This window comes from Semicossyphus pulcher, unplaced genomic scaffold (genome assembly GCF_022749685.1).
Source record: "Semicossyphus pulcher isolate SPU_LCO1_2020_fin unplaced genomic scaffold, fSemPul1.0.p SCAF_12, whole genome shotgun sequence".
NCBI classification, from domain to species: domain Eukaryota; kingdom Metazoa; phylum Chordata; class Actinopteri; order Labriformes; family Labridae; genus Semicossyphus; species Semicossyphus pulcher.
Window position 1 is genome coordinate 7,791,373 of NW_027211626.1, and position 17,048 is coordinate 7,808,420.

A 17,048-nucleotide genomic window follows, 5' to 3' on the forward strand; every position below is an offset into this window, starting at 1 on the left:
CTTTCATTGTCAAACAAGAGTTCAACCTCGACACAAAGGAAAAACACCTCTAGGAGATTGTTTTCTAGTGTATTTGCCTTGAATTCCTGTGTGGAGGTAAACCAGAACATACACAATGTGGTGAACTGTTGACATACTTAAAGCAACGCTGTCTGCGGTGATGTTTTTTACATGCACGCCTCCTCCCAAAGCTTGCATGCTCTGGACACCGTGTGTAAGGGAGCACTTAGGTTCAGCACTAACTTTAAAGCCCTCACTCATCACTGTTTGCACGTGTCGGATGGTCTGCTTTGTCCACACGTAGACTAAAACACTGCCGTATTCTTATTAAAAGTCGATCTTAGGTATGCTTCCCTCTTACCTTCTAAATATAGACTGTATAAAAAGATGGACAACATGACAGCTCCCTAAAAGTGAAGCCAAACCCTCTCTATCGCCCCCTGCTGACTGGCTGCAGTATAGGTCATAAAGCCCGCCTCCTCCATGTTAACAGGTGGGACATGGCTCAAACTATCAAATCAAAATACAATACATTTTTCTCAAACATAGTTTCTGTCATTATAGTTAGTTATTATCATGCTGATTTACGTCCAAGTGCATTTTTCTGACAAGTTTATTTTTGATTAGTTAATTGATGCTGTCAAAATGATGATTGACAGCTCTGTTGACAAATTAGGCTCCTGCAGCCGATCAGTTCAGGGTGAGCAGAGCCGAGGACGATCCGCGAGTAGAAACGTAACTAAAACAATCACTACAGTCATCGAGGTTTCCATACCTGTGAACGTTAACCTCAGACCAACACTGATGTTAAACACGCCGGCGTGCGGGATCCTTGCTGTTTTAGTTAAGTTAAGTGTGTGTTTGGGTTAGCGGAAGTGGCTACAGCCGCTTCACTTGCCGATCTCTACTGCGCAGTCTCTGGCTCCATATGACGTCACCATCGCAAGATGGCAGCGCCTATCACAGGGGCTATTTTGGCATCAATTTCGTACAATGGGAGCAGATGGAGACGCGTTGTCCATCTATATATACATGTCATAGCTTCTAAAATGCATCAGTCAGAAGAGTGCAGGAGCTTACAGTCTTCGGCCCCAGGACCTGCTCTCGCTGTCTGTCCCAAAGGTCAGAACTGAACCGGGGAAAAGGGCGTTTGAGTTTGCCGCTCCCTTTACTTGGAGTGAAATACAAAACGACCTGGGACTAAACTTTGGAACTGGATGCTTTTAAGGTGCTCTTGAGTAACTTGGAGGCTGACACATCTGACTGTAGATGTTCTGCTTGACAAAGTTTGACTGGTTTCACTTGTCATGTCTTTAATTGTATTATGGTCATGTATTCTGTGTTATGTTTGTATGTGTGGCTGCTCAGTGTTTGAAAGGTTCTGCTGCTGCCAGGACACTGTTGAAAAAGAGATTTTTAGGCTTTTCCTGGTTAAATAAAAGAGAAATAAGAATATAACAGTGGTACAGTCAAGATTCCCCATTGCCCTCTCCCAAGTAAAAAAAACAAGGGCTTCTAGCTAGATCAGCATGTTTTATGGATTTCACACAAAAGACTGGAAATACTTATTGCAAAAGAGGTAGAACTTGTTCCAGGGACATTGGCTTCAATTGTCTTAACAGCCTGAACAAATATTGCTGTTTTTCTCTCTTTCCGCGACAACAATATCTTGCTTGTCATCACGTTCTCCATTGAATCCAACGCAGGACATTTTCCACAGAAGCTTCTTGGGTGTCAGATCCACCAATCCAAACACAGGCTCAGTTTAGAGTCAGTTAGCATACCAAAGAAACAGCCCAGTAACAGATCTCCTTGTGTTCACTAACAACCCTCTTTAAACTTAGCAGCAGATTGCTCAGTATTAATCCTCTTAGACCCCAGCGCTGACTCCAACACCTTTTTGTTTTCCATCTTAGACTGAGTGCTCTCAGCTCTGGAGGTCTCCTCGATCTATAATAACCAGTGCCTTCTTCCTCATAAATGAAAGATCATGACTTTGCTCAACGGCCATCACATGTGGCAAGTCACAAGGCTCAATTCTTCTTTCACTCTACATGCCTGCAAGTCACACACACTGTTTCCATTCTTATGGTGGATGACTCTGAACATTTTGAGCAGACGAACCCCAGCTCCACCTTTGGGTAGATTTTAAGCAGGAGTAAAGAAGCAGTATAATTTAGTACTTTATAGTACAGTATTACATTAAGCTCAATAGGTGGGGCAAGTCTTAGATAAATGCAGGGTTACTGGTTCGATTCCCCACAGGTGTCCTTGTGCAACAGCTCTCATTAGTAAGATCACTGTCTTGCCTCGGTAGAAGGATGGAAGATGCTTTAGATAAAATGATTTATAAGTGCCTTATGTTTCTATATAGGTTACCCAGCTAGCAGGGAACGTTCCCATAACACTGGCTTACATAACTACAAGCTCTAATTACGTTTGAAAGAAAACGTTTTAATCTAATGTTCAAAGAACGTTTTAAGGATGTTCAAATGAAGTTCTTGTAACGTTAAAACTTAAACAGAGACAAAACGTTTTAACTGCAACATTCTGAAGAAGTGTTCAGGATGTTATCGAGGCCTGGGACGTCAGAACGCCTTTTATAAAACATTTGCTCGACGTTACATAAAAACAAAGGTAGAACATGCTCACTGCAACATTCTGAGGATCTTTTCAGGATGTTAGTACGGCCCAAACTATCAGAACGTGATTTATAAAACGGTTCTTAAATGTGATTTTGCAAATGCAACTTTCTGAAGATGTTTTCAGAGAACGTTCTCCTGCTATTAAAAGGAACATTCACAAATAACCATTACCAGAACATCGCACGCGACACCTCTGGCGATAAACGGTAATTGCGGGAGCACACTTCCCAGATATCCAGACAGTGTCCCGTTGTAACGGTTGTAACTCTTGATTTTCCTCGCTGACGGTCACTTTCCTTTTTAGACTGTTTGCTTCATCTGAGCGTCCAATTTGTTTCTTTTTCTTTGGATTTTCACTTATTTTTGAAGTTGTATCTGTAGTCATCCATCTTTTCTTTGTTTGTTCAGCCATAGTAGATTACTTATTTAGTTTATGCAACACTTGCAGAGACCGGAAAAGCAGCCGCTTAGCTCCGCCTACCCTCTCTGGCAGACCAACCACTGCTGGGTGATGGAAAACGTGTCACTAACTGGGCGCTGCTTGTGATTTTTTCTGCGAATGTCGCACCAGACACCCAGTCCACAATACTGCAAATGCAAAGGCTTTCATCAGTGGGCCATAGGCTCAATCACCATTGTGTTACCTCATTCGGCGATACATGGAGACTTAACAGACATTTATTTACATGAAAATCTTCCAGATTATCACCTTAAGTCTGCTGATAGAAGAAAAGAGCTGAACAGAGCACATGTAGCTGATAAACTCGAGCGTTTTCCGTTTGGTCTGTGGGTTCATAGGAGTCTGGTTTATATTGAAGTGCTGCCGCTGCTTGCTCTTGATCTGTCAGCTTTGAGCGCACGTCTCCTGCTGTAAACTGCATTAAACAGTGGCAGTGAAGGAGTTTAATGGGTGTTTATGCCAGGTAAACAGTGATAAAGAACAGATCTAAAGCTTCCCTGCAGTCGTGTTAGTTCATTAGAGGGAAAATCGGATGCTTCACACACGCATAAATACACAGCGCACACACGGCTCTCAGTAATGCACACATATCCTCCAGCTCTTTAACGGAGTTTAAGATCCTTTTGTCAGCTGAGTCTTGGCACATGAGGCAGTGTGTTTTTTTTTATCTTTGTCACGCTGCAACGTTTCTAATCATTCTTTCACTGCTGAAGGCTTTAATTTGTGCAAATGATGCTGCTTAAATCCAAAATAAGAAGCGGCTCGACTCGCGTAAGATAATGAAAAGGGGCTTTTACATATCACGTTGCAGAAACGCTGCAAATGCTTGATTTAATGCCCTTTTGTTTTCTTGAACAACATATAAACTGCAATATTCAGGCACATTTCAGTAGCAATGAGATGTCCTTATATGCTTGAAAAGGTGCTATAACTTGTATTTCCACCCTTCCTGCTGATGGGGGTTGTGGCTATTAATGTGCACTTAAGACAGTCTGTGGTATTTTGTATGGAACGCGGCTCTTCGGGGTGATCAATATGTCAATACTGTGGACCTTTGGATGGTCATCGCTCTGCTGGCAGAGCGGATCCCCCTCAGCTGAAGGGTCAAGCAGTGCTGTAGCTGCACTGTGTCTGGACAAGATGCAAAATGGGTTAATCACTTACTTTGCAATGCAGAGGGGTTAGCATGGCAGGCCTGCAGTGTTAATAATCACATGTGCTTTCGCTCACCGGAACACACCTACAAAGCCAGCACAAACACAACATGTATATGCACATTGGTCCCATGCCCTCAGTAACCCCCGAGTAGTGACGCAATCCTGAACTGTGCGTGACTCCTGGTGTTTACCCGTTGGCTCTGAGCTACCTGTGAGTCTGCAGCGCTCAACACTCCGCAGCTCAGGCAGGAATGTAGTCGTGATTGAAGGCTCGACTGTGAACGCAGTTTAACTTCTGATTAGCTCCACTTCGAGATTGTTTGGTCAAGATCTAAAGAAAGCAGATTCTTTGTTTTCGCATGCCGTAATATTTTCCACAGTCTTGATAGTGGCTGCAGCAGATGCCCATGCCATGTTGAGAGGCAATCTGTTGTGCTGTGTGTACCGTGACTGTTTAGAACAAGCTGAGTAACCGTGTACTGCCAAAGCGCGTTGAGTCACATCTCTCTTCTTGTTTCTCTCTCTCTATGTCTCTCTGTCTCAGGTGGTTCCAGAAACTGGGTCGGTCAATGGCAAAGGCAAGGCACAGATGGATGAAACCCACACGGCAGCAGCAGAGGAGGATGAGGGGGAGGAAGGCCACATACCTCATAAACAATCTCCCCACATCACCCACTCGCTCACCCACAACCTGGCCTCGGACGAAGGCGGACGGCCAGCACTTGTTAAAAGAGAACCCGGACTCGAGCTGACCGGCGTTGCACGTCACCAACATGTATGCTCTTCTGTGACTATTCAGAATGGTTCTGCTGAGACGAAAGCTAACGGTGCTAATATGACCACTGGGTCACTATCTCATCCGAAATCTACGTTTAAAAGGACTATGATTGCATCGGAGCCTCAAAGGACTATAATAGCTGCAATCCCGAAAGACTGCTCTGAGAGTGGACCCACGTCTCCTCCAGGTGACGCGTCAGTTCCTCTGAAGAAGATCAAACTGGAGGAGCCGTGGACGTGGATCGCAGAGCAGGCCACCTCTAAGCTGAGTGATGACAATGAGGTCTACGAAGACCCGCTGTCCACGCTGGCGGCTGTGGTGTGTCTGTCCGTCACGGAGAGGAAGGGACTGGAAGAAAAGCTTTTCAGCTCCCGTTCTTCCATCCTTTGCTCCATCAAAAAAGAGCCGCCAGATTTGCACTTCATCAAAAAAGAGCCCGAGGACTTAAAGAATGACTTGTGTCAGAAAAGCACTCCTGTTACCCTGCAAAGGACTCCCCAGCCTATCAAAAGTGAGCCTCCTCCAAGTGTCTTGCTGCCAAGCGTGCAGTCTTTGGCAGAAAGGAGAAATCTTAGTTTTGAACAAGCTATTGCTATTGAGGCCTTGACTCAACTGGCAGCTATACCTCAAAGCACCCCAGGGTCCATTAAAGCTGAAAATAAGTGTGAACATCCCGTTTCTACTCCTACTGCCTCATTTTCAACCTCCAATACAAATACAACCCTGTCAGAAGCCAAACCCACAGCAGCTATCCGCTACAACAAAGTCTCCGTCATCAGCTCACCACTACACCAGACGTCAGTCATACGCCCTCCTGTGGCCAGACAAGGGAATGTCATCCAGAGCTCCCAGGGGCCCAGCTCCAACACAAAGCTGTCCCTGCAGGATCTCTTAGACGCCAGCTCAGGCGGTGATAAAATGACCTTGGGTATTAAAGAGAATGGCTTTGGTTCTCGTGTCATCAAGACTGAATGCTGCTACAAAGATCCAAGTGACATGAAGTTCAGAAAAGATCATGAGCGGGTGTATCAGGAGGACAGGGTTGTTGGTAAAGCAGGGAGAAACAGAGATGAGGAGGAGGTGGCAGCTCAGCTGGCAGACCTTGCCTTCATCATCCAGTCCCGACACCACCAGCTGTCGGAGAACAACCCTCCAAAAGGAACACCTGTGTCGGCCATTAAATACAACTACAACTCCCAGCAATCCCCCAATCAGAAAAAGCCTCTTGTGAAGAAAACAAAAACTACCCCTTCCAAACCCAGGAAGAAGAAAAGTGATGAGGGAAACAACTGCAGGACCCCGCTATCGAAACGCATCCCGAATGGAGGGACGCCACACAGGGGCAGAGGCCAGAAGGTCCTCCCACAGGGGAAATCAGGCCTTCACCACAAGAGGAACCTGTTTCTGCCTCAGACTCAAATTGACCTGAAGAGATACTTGGCCGAGGCTCAGGAGGAGAGGAGGCAACTCATCTATCACAGCAACGCACACAATGCAGCCCTCGCCGGGCAGCAGACTCATAACTACAGGATCCACCACACTCCTGGTCTAGACAACCAGCCATGGACCTTTTCAAATGGTCCACTCCATCAACACAGTCCATGCAATGGTCACGCTGCAGGACCAGGGCCGGAGTGTGAAAGGAATTTGTTATCTCAGGTAGCTCAGGCCAACGGTGCTGATCCCAACGCCAGCCCAGCTAATACCACTTTCCTCAGCCACACCACTGGGCACCACGGCCTGGCTAACGGCTTCTCAGGAGCTCCGCGGTCCCCTCCTCCGAGCCAGCAGGGCTACTACAAGCTGGAGAGGTCAGGACCGGTCACTGTCCTGTCCACGGCTACTGACGGAGACTCTGCGGAGTCGACTCCTATCAAGAACAACGTCAACAGTTTTCTGGAGTCTCCTATGAGTTTTCTGGATACACCTACCAAGAACTTGCTCAATACACCTTCCAAAAAACTGTCTGATCTTCCATCCTGTCAATGCGTGGGTGAGTTGGTGCTACCTTAGACTCTCTAGAAGTCTGTGGCTTGTGCCCGTGTGATACTTTGTGACTATTTCCCACTGCAGTTCTTTGACCTCAAACTAACACATTTTCCCGTTTCCCTTCTGATTCAAATACACACAAACACCCACAAGCTGTGTCCTAATTCAGGGGCCAATTCAAGCAAAAGGAGGCCACATATCTCTGCCATATTTGGAGGAGGCTTTCGGATACTTTGATAAGCCTTGTTGGCCTGTTTTGATGTATTTGGTCTTCAAATGTGGACTTCCAAGACGGTGGCCCCTGATGTTAGATCCAGCTACACGTACTTTGTCCACCACTCCAAACTTTAAAATAGTGGAATCGCACCCGTCTCTCTCTGGTCATGAAAGTTCTGTCTGAATCTACTTCCTTTATTCTGCTATTTCAAGGACACTTCTACGTGATATCTAACAGATTGTGTCGTCTTTTCTCACAGACCAAATCATTGAAAAGGAGGAAGGCCCTTACTACACACATCTTGGGGCAGGACCGAATGTTGCTGCAGTGAGAGAGTTGATGGAGAACAGGTAGGGTGACTCCTACCACTGTATTTATACTCTGCACATGTGGGTGTCTTCCAACCAACCGGCCTACTAGTCGACCACAGGCTTGGTGGACTCACAGCCAAAGAGTCTGTCATTAAAAGGGAAGCATTGCTGAGTTAGCTCGACACGTTCACCTCCTGTCGGAGCTACACACATGCACACACAACAAAACACACACAGCGTGTTGAAACAGGAAACCCCTCGAGCTGAGGCGAGGGGCCCGTAAACCAAGAGAACAGGCTGTTTAAAACAAGCTGAGGTCCATCATAGTCCATCTGACGAGCACGCATAACTGAAAAAATGTCAAATGTTTTGATATATATAAATTTACTTTTTATGGGCTGAACAATGTGGACTACTCTGCTGTGCATTTTTTCCAGAAATATCTTTTAATGACCCTCAGTTATGGTATGTGCTCTCAGGCCTAAAGCACACATTTGTGGTGTCTTCTCTGTCTCAGGTATGGTACCAAAGGGAATGCAGTAAGAGTTGAAGTCGTTGTTTACACTGGGAAAGAAGGAAAGAGCTCCCAGGGCTGTCCAATAGCTAAATGGGTATGTGGCTCGTGTTTGTGTTTATGTTCTGAATGTGTCTCCTGTATGTTGGATCCCACCATAGTTTATTTAGGTGCAGAGAAGGAAGTCACTCCCAGATTCTTACCCTCACCACAACCACAGAAAAACCTGTAGCTGCCCTGAACCCTGTCACCATAACCTAAAGAGAACCATTTCCAACCTCTGTAAACACAGACTTGTCAAAGCTTACGGCTAAACATTAAGCTTCTTAAAAACTGTCTTTAAACTCTTTAAAAAAAGCTTGTTTTGGGGCGCTGGTGTAGCTCAGTTGGTAGAACAGGCGCCCCATGTAGAGGCTACAGTCCTAGACGCACTGATCGCCTGGCTCCTGGTCTGCCCATCATTTGCTGCTTGTCATCCCCTACTATCTACCCCCCACATTTCCAGTCTCGCTTAAGCTGTCCTATAAATAAAAAAAGCCAAAAATAATCTTTTTTTTGTTTTTCTGTATATGTCTGTTACAGTGTGTTCTAACATGCTTGTTTGCACAATCATCTGACAGGTGATCCGGCGTGGCAGTGAAGAGGAGAAGCTGCTGTGTTTGGTCCGCCGGAGGCCGGGGCACTACTGTGACACGGCTGTGTTGGTGATCCTCATCCTGGCGTGGGAGGGAATCCCTCGGCCGGTGGCGGACAACCTCTACCAGGAGCTCACAGAGACCCTCTTTAAATACGGCTCCCCCACCAGCCGTCGATGTGCCCTCAATGAAGAGTGAGTACCTCTTTCATTGCTTTTACAATGACATCGCTCCGTCCCAGCTTGGTTTGTCTCTTTATCTTCCACCTGCATCTCCACAGTCGGACGTGTGCGTGCCAGGGTTTGGACCCGGACACCTGCGGAGCTTCGTTTTCCTTCGGCTGCTCCTGGAGTATGTACTTCAATGGCTGTAAGTTTGCCCGCAGCAAAGTGCCACGCAAGTTCCGCCTGCTTGGAGACTACCCGCAGGAGGTGAGGAAGCTGTTCGCTTGCAGGAAATGATCCATTACAATATTTTCCATTTGTTTCTCCTGGTGTTTAAAGTAATCTGACCTGATCTGTTCTGTTGCTTCTCTGCATTTCATCTGCATTAAAGGCAGACCAAGTTGATTAAATCTTTGCCAACCTTTTGCCTCCTAGTGGCGCATGTTGAGTATGACAATCACATCTGTATGGAGAACAGTCTAAACAATGAAAATCTGTCTGTTACTTTTAGGAGGAGAAGTTGGAGAGCAACCTTCAGAATCTTGCCACTGACCTCGCACCACTATACAAAAGACTGGCTCCAGAAGCCTTCCAAAACCAGGTATGAAACAGCTCACACTCGGCCATTATAACCATCAAACTCCCTCTCAGGCCTCCTCACATTTTATGTTGTGATGTTAAATTTAGTTTGAACAGCCCACAAGCTCTAGAACAGCCTCCGTGTAGATTTGAGAACTCCTCTTAGAATATTTAAAAGCAAAACTTGCAACAAATGTTTTACCATCGTGAGCACAAACCAAACTCTTCCCATGTCTAACCATTCACAGGTGGAGAATGAGAGTGCAGGGAGCGACTGCCGGCTGGGCAGGAGGGAGGGACGTCCTTTTTCTGGGGTCACAGCCTGTGTGGATTTCTGTGCTCACGCTCACAAGGACACTCAGAACATGAATAACGGCAGCACTGTGGTAAGTGAGCTACGAGTTAGTCACCACTTATTCTCTCTCAGGGGTCTCCAACAGGTAGCTCACGACCTGGATTTCAGTAGCTCGCCAAGAGGTTCACAGACTCCGACTAAAATCCGACGACAATAAATGCACCTTGAAAGCCTCTTCCCACTTCAATTAAATTAAATACACAGATGTCCCACCCCCTCTGATACAAAACAACAGGATAGGCCGATCAGCTGTCAATAAAAAACAATGATGCTGGCAAGTTTGTCAACGTCTAAATCTAAGCAATCACAGCAATGTTAGAGCAACCTCCATCGACAGGTCGGGTCAGTTATGCTGTACGCTAGTTGAGCTAAAGTGAGGAGCATTAGCAATTCCAGGGGGAGTGGGAAAGCAAGTTTTCAAGTGTGTGTGCCTCATTTGTGGTAAGAACGTTTCAGTCGACAGAAGAATGAGGCGCCACCAGCAATTACAGCGATGTAAAGCAAGTAGCTCTTGGCCACTTTCATTTTTCCAAAGTAGCTCTCAGGTGAAAAAAGGTTGGAGACCCTTGTTCCATCTACTCCTGTATCATGTATTTAATCGCCCCTCCAACTTATCACAAAGGTCACTGGTACTAATGTTGCTTCAATCTCCTTAATGATTGATTGGATATGGCCCATTGTGTGATTGAATCACTTTCCTTTTGTCTACATCCCTTTTTTTTTCAGGTTTGCACTTTAACCAAGGAAGATAACCGTGCAGTGCGAAACATACCAGAAGATGAGCAGCTCCACGTTCTGCCACTCTACAGGATCTCCGACAGGGACGAGTTCGGTCAGTTCGAGGGCCAGTTGGCGAAGATGCGAAGCGGTGCTCTGCAAGTTCTGTCTTCTTTTCCTCGGGAGGTGAGTGAACAGGAAAACAGCGTCTGATATTTATTAACATTTTGTTTGTCTTTTCTTCTAACTGCAACTGAAGAGCACGGGGTTACTGATATAAAAGTTACCGTATATAGAGGTCTGAGACTCTTCAAAAATATGAACACTTTAAATGCGTTATGTTTCGTTTTGGTACTACATCAATGAAAGATAAGTCTAGATTGATACCAAAAAGATGTGTGCACCATCTTCCAAGCCTTTCAAAACCAATTAAAGATTAAATTACAATGGAAAGCATGCATCATATTTGAAATAATATGTTTTTTTCAGGTGCGTCTACTAGCTGAGCCGGTGAAATCAGCCCGTAAGATAAGACAAGAAGCTCGTCAGAAGGCTCAGGCAGAGAGACTGGAGAAGAAGCTCGGCCTGACTCCTCTCACTCCTGGGAAGGTGAAAAGTGAACCCCCCAACAAAGGTAGCTAATCCAAGTCTCTGGTCATGTTATTAATGTTTGTTAATAAGTAATAGTACTATCGGTTATTACATCACACGTATTTTCTCCATCCAAAGCAGAGCCACAGGGCTTCTACAGCTCTTACAGAGTACCACCCAGACCTGCCAGCGTTGGACGGTACCTACCGGACAGGAACCAACCAGGCACTTACAACCAGAGCACCAGCAGCTACTCCACTCTGGACGCAGGGGTCAGCCCACAGAAGGAGGTCATCTCCTCCAACCACCATGGACTGCCGGGCCTCCAGTTTGGACAGAATGGTGCAGCTTTTTATTATAAGACAGTGAGTGACGCCGTGAATGGATATTCTCCATCATCCGGCGCTCTGTCAGAACGTATACCTCTACATAACGCCCTCAGTGACTACCCCTGTACTTTTAAAACTGAGCCCAACGAGGTGCACTGCTCTCCTCTGCGCAGACCCTCCCCCAGTGGGAGTGCGCCTCCTCCCTCCTCCTTCTCCCCCAGACCTACCTCTGAGGGCCTCTTCAGCAGGCTCAATGGACTCCACAGGGCTGACGGAGATGTCGGGGCGGAGGTCAGGGGTCATGGCCTCCCTCTACTCTCCTCTCTCCCCCCTCCCCAGCAAGCTCCCCCTCATGAACCGGAGGAAGTGAAGCAGGAAGAGGTGTGGTCAGACAGCGAGCACAACTTCCTGGACCACAACATAGGCGGAGTCGCAGTGGCACCCTCACACGGCTCCATCCTGATAGAGTGTGCGAGGCGGGAGCTCCACGCCACCACCCCTATCCTCCGCCCAAACCGCAGCCACCCCACCCGCATCTCCCTCGTCTTCTACCAGCACAAGTCCTTAAATGAACCAGGACACGGCATGGCCATGTGGGACGCCAAGATGGCCAAGCGGGAACGAGAACGGGAGGAGGAGGCAGAGAGGTTAAGGATGGAGGACTGCCCGACGAACGGCAAAGGAGGAGGAGGTGTGGAGGCGGAGGAGGAGGCAGGGGAGGAGGCAGAGGAGGCGAGGAGGATGATGAATGTCCCCACACGTCATGCATGGACTCTACCGAGGGACGGCGTCATCACCGTGTCCCCTTATGCTCTTACCCAAGTGACCGGCCCCTACAACCGCTGGACTTAGTCGACATGTTTTACACACACACACACGTACACACACAGAAAACTCCTACACCCTGTGCTTCTGCCTTACCTCAATCAACTTCAAACTGCTACTCTCATTTTTACGTCGTTTTCATTGTGCTTTTCTAATATCCGTTTCACTTTGTCCTTCTTCGTCTCTGCCTTGGAAGCGATGAGGAAGACCAAAGTTTGTTGGCTTTTTAACTGTGAGTTTTCGGTGTTGTTTTTATTGTAAAGAGATGGTGCTTTGAAGCATTTTAAAGACGTTTTTAAACTGGTTTTATATACATGATTAAGAACAAAAAAGATGTGATTATTTATTCTGATCAGAACGATTTCTATTTAATTCCTGGTGTAAGCCTGTTTACTGCAAGATTTTCTATGATAACCTGCATTATGTGTTGACGCTCAGATTTTATGTTGTACAGTAGGATTACGCTCTTTATTTTCAGCCAATGGTTCTTCTTTTGGCTTTTTACATTGGTGCCATTCTCACTGTAACCTCTATTCAGCAAACACATCACATAATGTAGAAAACGAGACTAATATTGTCGTATATTTACTACAGATTGTCACATGTAGCATCGTGCTTTTCCTTCTGCTGCCTCCGACTTCTGTCGGCAGGCGATGAAAGAAACGTACTTTTATTTTGGTTTGTTGTTGTTTGTTTGTTTTCTCTACATCTGGATGGTTTGTCTTTTATTCACAGCTATGTTTGGCATATTAAGAAGCACTTTTTTGTTTTCCTTAACTTGAAAAAGGTCCCAATCCATAGGCCTGATTATGTATGTACAGATAGAGATATATATGACAGCTAAGCATGACGAACCCGGTTTTATATTTACAGTATTTCCGCATTCATTGGATTGAAAATGTCATACATATCTGGTGAAATCAAGCATAATAGGAATCGTGAAATGCTGCAACAATGAAGTGCTTTTCATATAATTGGCACTTATGTTCACCTCTTGGAAAAGAAATTCAAAAGTGGGGCACAATGTGATTGTAGGATTTCACAAACTTACTGTACATTTTGATGGTGCTAATAAGACCTCTGTTTAATTACAGAAATCACAAAGTGTCTGAAATGTCAACTGAATATTACAGTTTTTTTTACGGATTTGAGTACAAAACTGTGTCAGCTAATCAAACTGTTTCTTATTTCTGCTTTAATTGTAAAACCACTCAAACATCAGATCATGTTCAGACAATTTGCCTAAGACGATTCGGGTGCTCGATCCTTGTGAAGACATTGTTTACAGATCACTTTTTTACAGGGTCTGATACAGGAGGCGACGTCGACTCCTGGTGAATCAGGATTTTTTTTATGTTTCAGTACCCATGAAAGAAAAAGCTCTTCATTTAAAGTCATCAATTACATTTCATCACAACCTTTCACATTAACACTGGTGGTGGAGAAGCATGTTGACCTTCCTTTGGTGCTAAAAGGACAAGATGTCAGGGTTATACAGTTCATTGACCGAACATTATAAACCGAACGGTGCTCGCATGGTGCTTATTTGAAACTCAGCACACACTGATCTGATGTATGACTCAATACAGAGGTGGTGTTATCATTTCTCTGCATGATTACTGGCTGACAACACACTGAGATGCATTTATATCCCACCATTCACATTATTAACGTTAAGCAACATATTGTGCAGATGTCCGTCTATAATACAAATGTCTTCCACGGTTTAGTCAATTCTGAAACATACACACAAAATAAAATGAATGTAAACCGTTTTTTAAATAAACCGATTTAGAAAGAACATTTTTTTCAACACGACAAATTTAAAGTTGTAACATTTTTCTATTGATTTAACGTGGGCGACACTCTCAGTCCACACTGAAAGTCTTTGTATCAACGAGGAACTAACGACTAGCACCAGCATTAAAAACCTGAAAAAAAAAACTTTTATTAGTAGAGAAGTTGTAAATATGTATGTGAACCATATTGTTTTTACTGTACTGTTTATGGTGTTTAGACAATGGATGATCTTGCTTATTTTGAAACTGAATTACTGTATGTTGCTGAAAGTATATCCAGTTTAGACTTGAGATGAGGCTAAATTTAGCATTCCTTTTATGGATGGCTGATCTCTTTCGGGATTGTGAAATAAAGTCATATTTATATTTTGGACCTGATCACGATTTCCTCTGTCCTCATTTGTTGTGTGGGTGTTTGAACACATGTACCAGGAAGAGTGTTTGTGTTATTAAGTTAGGTTTGATGATAAAGTTTTTAACATTTGGCTGATCCTTTTTTAACAGGATAAAACCAAAACATATTTTATGGGTTATTCCTTCAAAAAGCCAAAAAGCCTTTTACTTTTTCTCTCTCTCTGAGTTTCTCACACTAACGCACTGCGTGACTCACTGCTGAGGAATTTCAGTTGAGTCATTTAGACTTTGTCCTCTTACTGTCTGAGCATGAATCATTTCTTGTTTTGAGCAATTTTTGTACAGAAATTATGTTTTTTTTTACTAAAATAACTGTTGAGGTTGAGGAGGAGATCATTTGCTACTTACTCTGTGAGATGAGTAATGGACTGTATTTATGTAGCGCTTTGCTAGTCTTTGCGACCAGTCACAGCTGCTTTTAAACTACATGTCACATTCACCCATTCATACACACATTCATACACTGATAGCAGAGGCTGATATGTAAAGTGCCCAACTGTCAACCAGTTATCACATAGCCACCAGGAGCTATTTGGGGTTCACTGTCTTGCCCAAGGACACTTCGACATGTAGCCTGAGGGAGGTGGGGATCGAACGTCCGACCTTCCGATTGAGAGATGACCGACTCAGAGTACCGTAACAACTTCAGCAAACAAGAGCTTTACAGGAATTCATTCAAATTCAAAAGAACATTTGCAACACATAATTATTACAATTACTGTGCAACCAAAACACAAATCGAGGAAGAAGTACTGAGATAATGAAGCAACATGCTGAGCGCCACTGTGTGCTGCATGCAGAATCTGAATCAGAGACATTGCACAAGCCTTTTTGAAAAAAAAAGATAACTAAAGAAAAATGTTTTATCCATATTTTTACATTGATTATTTCAAGACTGCTTTCAGTGTGTCGTACTGACTGCACTGAACTCATTGGGATCATTTTTATGTTAGATGACATGGCCAAACAGCCTGCCGCACCCGAGTGATAACAGTAATGCCAGAAGTCTTCAAATCTTGTATGTAAAAAGTAAAGTACAAGATCAAAAGTAAAAATAGCAAGACTAAAGTGCAAAACTACTTGTTACGAGTAAAAAACATGTATTCAAATCTTTAATTACATACATATGTAATGTCATCAGTATACACAGAAAGTACCAAATGCACTCATTATGCTGAACGAAGTAGCAGAAAATGGAAATACTGAAGTCCAACTGTTTGACTATTATAATAAAGCACTTGTGCAAAACTAGGCCTCTTTGTGACTTTCCGTCTCTGAATAAATCTAAATGACATTACTTGAAAGGCTGTTAAATTATGGAAATTAAAGAAACATAATAAGTGATAGGTACTGTAGGGGTCTCTTTAATCCAAGATAATACAGTTCAAATTAGAGTGGGGGAATATTGAACTTTAGGGATTTGGCCATACTGTTTATACTCTTTATAATGTGTGTGGTTGTATGAGCTCATATGGTTAGTGTGTATCACTGTGTGTAAGGACAGTAATGTGGGCTTTTCATGTGTAGAATTTTGAGCTCTCATAATCCTTTGTATGTTTGTTTTTTTTGTCCTAATTTTAAGGTAAAGTAGATGTGGTAGCATTGGATTTGATAGGACCAAACAATATCATCAGACATGGAAAATGATTCCTTTGTTTTGTCGGGCCATTTTAGTTAAAAGAAAATGCCACAAGTTACAATTAGAAACCCTACATACTTATATTATGTAAATGTATTAGTAAAACAAAGGGAGTAAGAAATAAGGGATAGTAAATAAGGGGATAAGGGATGTCACATAGTATATCACCATAGATAACACTGTGTGTGCAACGGAAGGTCACCTGGTCCAACATCTGGAAAGCAGACTTCCATCGCATCAAGTTTTTAGTCCAGGCGGTGTACGACGTCCTACCAAGTCCAGCCAACCTCCACGTCTGGGGCAAAACAGAAACACCATCCTGTCCCCAGTGTCCAGGACGGGGATCCCTGGAACACCTCCTCAGCAGCTGCCCAAAAGCCCTTGGAGACGGGCGCTATCGCTGGCGCCACGACCAGGTGCTTAGGGCAGTTGCTGACAGCACAGCCACGGCCATCAACACCATCAAGGGCCACCACAAGCCAAAGACCATCAGGTTCCACAGAGCCGGAGAGAAGCCCAACACGCAAACACAGGCGAAGTCTGGCCTCCTCACCTCCGCCACTGACTGGCAACTGGAAGTAGATCTTGGCAAACAGTTGAAGTTCCCAACCAGGATAACATCTACACGGCTCCGACCAGACATGATCGTCGTGTCAGAGTCCACCAAGCAGTTGATCATTCTGGAGCTCACAGTGCCCTGGGAAGAGCATATGGATGAGGCCAATGAGAGGAAGCGTGCCAAGTACCAGGAGCTGGTGGACGAGAGCAGGAGGCAAGGCTGGAAAACTCTCTGTGAACCTCTGGAAGTGGGCTGCCGAGGATTTGCAGGGCGGTCCCTCTGCAAAGTATTCACGGTGCTGGGCCTCAACGGGGAGGCAAAGAGGAAGGCCATCAGGTCTGCAACTGAAGCCGCAGAGAAAGCCACAAGGT

At 44.7% G+C, this 17,048-nt stretch overlaps 1 protein-coding gene across 1 annotated transcript in view; it reads left to right on the plus strand.

Annotated features, from left to right (window-relative positions):
- tet1 (tet methylcytosine dioxygenase 1) overlaps positions 1-14,436 on the plus strand; it is a 35,041-nt gene extending 20,605 nt beyond the window's left edge. Inside the window, exons 3-12 of the mRNA XM_069658364.1 lie at positions 4,807-7,033; positions 7,506-7,596; positions 8,075-8,168; positions 8,692-8,900; positions 8,987-9,137; positions 9,382-9,471; positions 9,698-9,835; positions 10,531-10,707; positions 11,011-11,155; positions 11,254-14,436. Coding sequence (XP_069514465.1) covers positions 4,807-7,033; positions 7,506-7,596; positions 8,075-8,168; positions 8,692-8,900; positions 8,987-9,137; positions 9,382-9,471; positions 9,698-9,835; positions 10,531-10,707; positions 11,011-11,155; positions 11,254-12,293 — 4,362 coding nt within the window. The 3' untranslated portion in view covers positions 12,294-14,436. The remainder of the gene's footprint in view (positions 1-4,806; positions 7,034-7,505; positions 7,597-8,074; positions 8,169-8,691; positions 8,901-8,986; positions 9,138-9,381; positions 9,472-9,697; positions 9,836-10,530; positions 10,708-11,010; positions 11,156-11,253) is intronic.
- The last annotated feature ends 2,612 nt before the right edge of the window (positions 14,437-17,048 follow it).